The sequence below is a fragment of the Fukomys damarensis genome, unplaced genomic scaffold, assembly GCF_012274545.1.
Source record: "Fukomys damarensis isolate Sample0158 unplaced genomic scaffold, DMR_v1.0_HiC HiC_scaffold_17, whole genome shotgun sequence".
In the NCBI taxonomy this organism is placed as follows: domain Eukaryota; kingdom Metazoa; phylum Chordata; class Mammalia; order Rodentia; family Bathyergidae; genus Fukomys; species Fukomys damarensis.
Genome location: NW_022900929.1, coordinates 19,250,993 through 19,257,487, shown reverse-complemented (window position 1 = coordinate 19,257,487; position 6,495 = coordinate 19,250,993). Strand labels below are relative to the sequence as shown.

Sequence of the window (6,495 nt, the reverse complement as noted above, 5' to 3'; positions counted from 1 at the left end):
CCCCCCCCCCCCGGTTTTTTTTTTTTTTTTTTTTTTTTAATTCTTGATTATAGCTGTTCTTTCCAGAGTAAGATGGCATTTTGGAGTGCTTTTGATTTATATTCCCTTTTTATTCTTTATTTTGAGACAGGGTCTCACTAAGTTGCCCATGCTGGGCTCTCACTTGGAACCCTCATGCCTCAGCCTCCCAGAGTGCTGGGATTATAGGTGTGCACCACCACACCTGGCAAAACTAAAGTTCTTTTGCTTTTTGTCACTAGATTTTGCGCTGGCTTGAAACCCAGTGCATGGCACCGCTCTACCCCTGAGCCGCGGTGCTCGCCCATGATACTCTTAGTGCCTGTGGCCGAGTGATCAGCAGACAGTGCACTTGTGTTTCTCAGGAGGCCTTGGAAGACACCTGCTCATGTGGGCTTAGCGGGTTCTGTGGTGTTGCACCCTGCACATGTCTAATTTAATCAGCCCGGGAAGTCGGGAGAGCGTCGGGTGCCACCGGCAGCAGGGGCTGACGCAGTTTGGCCTGTGGGTTTTTGCTGCTCAGGAAGGGCAGACCCCAGGCTGTGCCAAGGACGCCGTCCCTCCGCTTACTTCCCCACCACTTCTCTCCCGCAGGGACCATGGCCCAAGTCGCAGTGCCCACGCTGCCCCTGGATGACGCGGAGTCAGAGAGCAGGATGGTGGTGACCTTCCTCGTGTCTGCCCTGGAGTCCATGGTGAGGCAGCCTGGGGTCCTGTGACGCGTCACCCACATCACTCGCTCACACGGCCCTCAAGAGACGCTGGGCTTCTCAGCTTATTACGTACTTTGTTTTTTTCCCCCACTACTTGGGACTGAACCACGGCCTTCACACTGAGCTCCATCGTTGACCTCTTACATTTAAAAATTTTAAGACTCACTAAATAGAGTGACTCACTTAAGGGTCTCACTAAATTGCCCAGACTGGGTTTCCACTTGGGTCAGCACCGTCAAGAGCCAAGACCAGAGGCGTGGCTGGAGCTGGTGCGCAGGAATGTGGTGGATGCAGACAGCAGGGCAAGAAGGAGGCTTCCCGCAGGCCGGCAGAGCAGGTCGGGAAAGTCCTCCCACACCCTCATAACAGCAGGGCAGCGGGACCTGTTCGTGGGTCTGTAGAGCGTAAGCCTGCAGCACTGCCATAGGCGCCTTCCACATCGCTGTAGGAACCACTATAGAAGAGACAGAAGTCCCCTCTCCATAGAACATGACAGCACAAAATTGATGGCCATCCGAGGTGGCACAAGCCTGTGACCCCAGCACTTTGGGAGGCTGAGGCAGGAAGGTCACTACAAGTTCTAGGCCCGCATGAACTACAAAGCCAGACATACACATAAATAAAGGGCTGGGATGTAGCTCAATGCAAAGGCCCCAGGTTCAATCCTCAGGACAGCAAACAAACAAATCCTTTCCTTGTTGGTTTTTTCTTTTATTTTGTCCTCGGTGGTGGTGCTGGGGATTGAACACGGGCCTCGTATATGCTAGGCAAGCCTGCTGGCACTGGGCTACGCCCCCAAATGAATAAACGAATGACTGCCCCACACAGTCTGCACCACACAGACCGGAGAGGGTGTGAGGCAGAAACAAACACATGTTCTTCCCTGGGTTTTGTGGTGTTTATGGTATTTACCTGGTCAGCATTTTTCTTGGTGATTTTTCTCAACCTAAGCAAGTATGCATTCTTGTCCTCATTTGTACTCTTTCTGTCCGGCGGACCTCTGGTCTGGCATGCGCCATGTCTCTTCTCTTGCAGTGTAAAGAGCTGGCCAAGTCCAAGGCCGAGGTGGCCTGCATCGCCGTGTATGAGGCAGACGTGTTCGTGGTGGGCACCGAGCGAGGTCGCGCCTTCGTCAGCGCCCGAGCAGATCTGCAGAAAGACTTTGCAAAATACTGTAGGTGTCCTCAGTCCCGTCCCCGTCTTGCACACTTCTTACAAATATTGAGGGCATAGCAGGCGTGGTGGCTCACTCCTGTAATCCAGCACTTGGGAGGCTGAGGCAGGAGGATCGCTGCAAGTTCGAGGCCAGCCTGGCTACATAGTGAGATCCTATCTCAAAACACCAAAGGGGGAAAAAAAAAGTTTGCCAGCCAACCCTGGGCAACATGAGGTCCACGCCTCATACTCATGGTCCTGACGGACCTCCCGTGCCAGGGTCGGATTGAGGAGCTGCTGTTTCACGCGGAGAGGCAGAACAGCGGTGTCTGGGCTCCACGTTGCCCTCAGTGTCCTCTGGGCTTGTAAATAAATCTGAGGACTGTGAGGTGTCTATAATTTGTAACAAACCCACATTTTATGAAATACTCCTAAAATGGGGGAAATCGCCCAGGGCCAGCTAGGTCTAATAACCATTTGTGCCATCTACCTCCTTTCCCTCAGTTTGTTTTCTGGCACTGGGGGTTGAACCCATGGCCTTCACAGTGAGCTACATCCCCAGCCTTTTTTAATTTTTATTTTGAGATGTCTCCCTAAGTTGCTAAGTGCTCAGGCTGAGCTTGGCCTTGTGATCTTCCTGCCTCAGCCTCCCAGAGTGCTGGGATGACCGGCATGGATTGGGTGCCAGGGTCGATGTAGTTTTTACAGCTCCCCAGTTTCTCCCCAATCTCACAAAAAGGAAGCAGAGGCTATAGAAGGGTGTGCACCATGCTCAGAGAAAACGCTCACAGTTAGGGTTACAGCCTCTACCTCTGTGGCCCGTCCCCTGGGAACTGAGTTGTCAGCTTCATCCTCCTTGGGGTCAGGAAAGGAAGAAACCCCAGAGGCGTGGTAGAAGGGCTGTGGCTGGACAGGTGCGCCGTGGCCGGCAGACGAGGGTGTGCACGCATAGTTGTGCCCAGTTCTGCATAGGCTTGTCTCCCCCGGCGTGGCCTGTCTGTGCCGACCTGCACTGAGGTCGCCCCACTTTATAGCGTCCCATCTTTATTATCTTGATGTCTGTCCATCGAGGGTCTGTACTGATGTCTCCGTGTTTGTTTCTGATATTAATAATTTGTGTTTTCTTTTAATAAAGATTTTTTCTTTTTTTTTGAGACAGGCTCTCGCTGTGTAGTTTAGGCTCACTTTAAACTTTCGGCAGTCCTCCTGCCTCAGCCTCCCGAGTGCTGGGATTACAGGCGTGCACCACCATGTCCAGCCTCTCTTAATAAAGATTTATTTCTGCTCTTTATTATTTCCCTACTTGAATTTTCTTTGGGGCCTAAGTGCTCTGCTTTTCTAGCTTCTCGATGGGGTAGGGTTAGGTCACTGGATGTGTATTACATGCACTAAAGTTGCAATTTTAGCCTATCCAACAGACTCTGCCTGTCATTTAGTTCAAAATAATGTCCGACATTCCTAGTAACTCCTTTCTGACCTGTGTTTATCTAGAAGTCTGTTGTTTAATTTCCCAGTGTATGAGGATGTTTTTGGGTATTGGCTTCTGATTAAATCTCACTGTGGTCTATACAAGTGCTCCGTGTGATCTTAGTCCTTTTGAACCTATTGAGACCTAACGGTCTGGCTGAGCACTTCATTTATAGTGGCAAATATTCATATGCTCCTTTAAAATGAGATTCTGCCATTTATGGGCCAGTTACTTAGGTTTTGGTTTGTAGTCCTAGGGATAAAACCCAACGCCTTTGCCCTGAGCTATCTCCCCAGCTCTTGATAAGTCACTAGACTGCCCAGGCTGGGCTCAACCTTGGCACCCTCCTGCTTCAGCCTCCCTGAGCGCTGGGATGACAGGCGTGCACCACCATGCCCTGCATGCTTATCCCCTCTTCCCCCTTCTTCCTTTCAATACCAGGACACAGACTGCAGGGAGGGGACAGTATGGATGGATGCGGGCTGCTGACCCTTGTCCCTCTTGTGCTTGCAGGTGCCGCAGAAGGGCTGGGTGAGGAGAAGCCTCCGCGCCCGGCCAGCAGGGTGCAGGTCGGCTCTGGGGAGGTGGAGACGCTCCGGAAGGCAGTTGAAGATCACTTCGGCCTGTGCTACGGTAAAGTCCATGTCCACTGGCCTGAGGTGGACGGCACAGGCCACAGCGTGGCTACACTGGGTGTCGTGAGCTCTCAACCGTCATCCCCCCCAGAGACAGGAGCCAGTCCCCAGGGAATCTGCAGCCCACAGCATGTGCACCTCGCCCAGCTGCTGCATTCTTTTAATGTTGCCCTCAGAGCCTCTCGCCACCTGCTGTGCTTAACGGCACCGAATGAAGCTGGCACCTGGTGAGAGCCACTACCTCCTGTCCTAGGTAGAGCACTGGGGACAGCAACCGCGGTGCCCGTCCCCTATGAGCAGATGCTTCGGGACCCAGCGGCTGTGGTGGTGCGGGGACTTCCAGAGGGAGCGGCCTTGCAGCACCCTGAGAATTATGATCTCCCAACGCTCAAGCGGGTCCTGGAGCACAAAGCAGGGATTTCCTTCGTCATAAACAGGTGACCCACTCCTGCTGCCCCAGCGGGCCGTGTCGCCGTGCCTCCTTTATGCCCATGTCCCTCGTGTGTGCGTAACCACTAGTCGTCAGACGTGTGTGCAGCTGGCTGATGGGGTTGGTTTCCTTGCAGGCCTTTCCTCGGTGCGGAGAGCCAGCCAGGTAAGTGACCACTGAGTCGCCTCTTCAGTGGCTGCCCTAGGCTGCCCACCCCCACCTCCTGCCATCAGCATGCACACTGGGTGCAGCTTTGTTTGTATTTTGTCCAGTTTTGGGATTGAATCCAGGGCCTTCCCACTGAGCTACCTCTGCAGCTCTTTGTTATTATTTATTTTGAAACAAGGTCTCACTAAGTTGCTAAATTGCCCAGGCTGGGCTGGAATTTGCCATCCTCCTACCTCAGCCTCCCAGAATGCTGGGATTACAGGCCTACTGCACCATGCCCGGCTGCTTGGGCACATCTTCCACATCTTCTGCATGAGGAGGTCTCTGGCACCCAGGGCAGGGCGGTGTCCACCGGGGATTTGAGATCAGGACTCAGCCTGTTCCAGCCCCCTTGCCCAGAGCTTCCACATCCAGACCAGGGAGGACAGCAAGAGGCCTCGTATCTGTGTCACCTGAGTGCATGGGTGCCGGGTCGCTGTGTGGCCTTAGAGTCCCAGCCGGACCTGCGCCACGCATTGTTGGGTTTGGGACAGGACTTGGGCTGTGCCCCTGTGCCTGAGATTCCGGTCAGGACACAGGAGAGGGGGCCATGGTGTTCTCGGGCAGCTGAAGGAGGACGTCCCCGAGAGCTCTGGGAAGGTGGGGCAGGTTTGGTTGGCATCTCGGGGTCCTGGTTAGCGATCTGAATAAATGGAAAGACTCCCATGTTCACAAACAGGAAGTCTCCTGAGATTTGTATGGAAACTCGGGAACCCTAAACAGCCACAACAATCTTGAAAAAGAACAAAGTTAGGAGTCTCAAAAACTGGGCATGGTGGCCCATGACTGACTGTAATCCCAGCTGTTTGGGAGGCTGAGTCAGGAGGATCACTGAGTTCAGGGCCAGCCTGGGCTACGTAGCGAGGCCCCAGACACAGCTGCCCCTCACTGGTTTCCCTCCCTGCTTGTGTCCCATGATAGCTGACTGCTGGGTACTCCATCTTCTCGATATTTGTTTTCAACATGTGTGTCTTTGAATCCCGTCACGTTTCAGGGGCTGAGAGGACTGGTGTGTGTCTTTTTACTCCCCACAGGTGGCCATGGGCCAGTGACAGATGCTGAGAGGTCAATGCTATCACCAAAGGCAAGGTAAAGAATAAATCATAACCAAACTCTACATCTGAGCTGGGCAATGGTGCTGCACACCCATAATCCTAGCACTCTGGGAGGCTGAGGCAGGAGGATTGCAAGTTCAAGTCCAGTCTGGGGCTATTTAGGGAGACCCTATCCCAAAATGAAACAAACAAACAAAAAAAGGAGTGGCCAGGGAAGCAGCTCAGTTCAGCAGCCCTGGCTCACAAAGATGGATGGAGGGAGGGCAGAGAATTCCACATCTGACTGCAAAGTGATAGTTTTTAGAGTGTGGAAAAGCTCTTAACATTTAAAATACAGGGGAGACGGAAGCTAAAAGATGCAGATTTTCTGTCCGATCAGGTCCGCAGGATGAATGTATGTATTATGCATCTCAAACATATTCTAATTTTTAAAAAGGGTGGAAGTCACATTTTAAAGTACAACAGGAAGGGTTCATAGTTGGCCTTGCTTATTCTGAATAGGCTTCCTTCAGAAGGGTGCCAGGAACCAAGGGATCACAGGCAGCACAGCACCCGAGGGGCCCCTGTCGGGGCGGGGCTCGGTTCCCCCGTCCTCGTGGCCGTGCTGACCAGGGTCCCCTTGTCCTTGCAGCTGTGTCCCCATCAGTGTGAAAACTGAACCCCTGGAGGACGCAGGTAGGTGCCCTGTGCTCTTAGAACCCAGTGTTCGGCAAGCTACTGTTGAGTGCTTTCTTGCGTTTGGCTTCTTAAAATACCAGTCACATCCCGAGATGCTCACTGATGTCGCTGGGCCTCATTCACAGCATACAGGTCC

General features: G+C 52.9%; 1 protein-coding gene across 4 annotated transcripts in view; it reads left to right on the top strand.

The window, feature by feature from the left end:
- Positions 1–6,495, top strand: part of LOC104858714 (general transcription factor II-I repeat domain-containing protein 2B) — a 34,243-nt gene that overhangs the window by 6,090 nt on the left and 21,658 nt on the right. For all 4 annotated transcript variants that reach the window (XM_010619051.3, XM_010619050.3, XM_010619052.3 and 1 more), the window contains exons 2-8: positions 613–713; positions 1,767–1,905; positions 3,868–3,987; positions 4,243–4,426; positions 4,556–4,584; positions 5,661–5,715; positions 6,313–6,356. In XM_010619051.3, coding sequence (XP_010617353.1) covers positions 618–713; positions 1,767–1,905; positions 3,868–3,987; positions 4,243–4,426; positions 4,556–4,584; positions 5,661–5,715; positions 6,313–6,356 — 667 coding nt within the window. In that variant the 5' untranslated portion in view covers positions 613–617. The remainder of the gene's footprint in view (positions 1–612; positions 714–1,766; positions 1,906–3,867; positions 3,988–4,242; positions 4,427–4,555; positions 4,585–5,660; positions 5,716–6,312; positions 6,357–6,495) is intronic.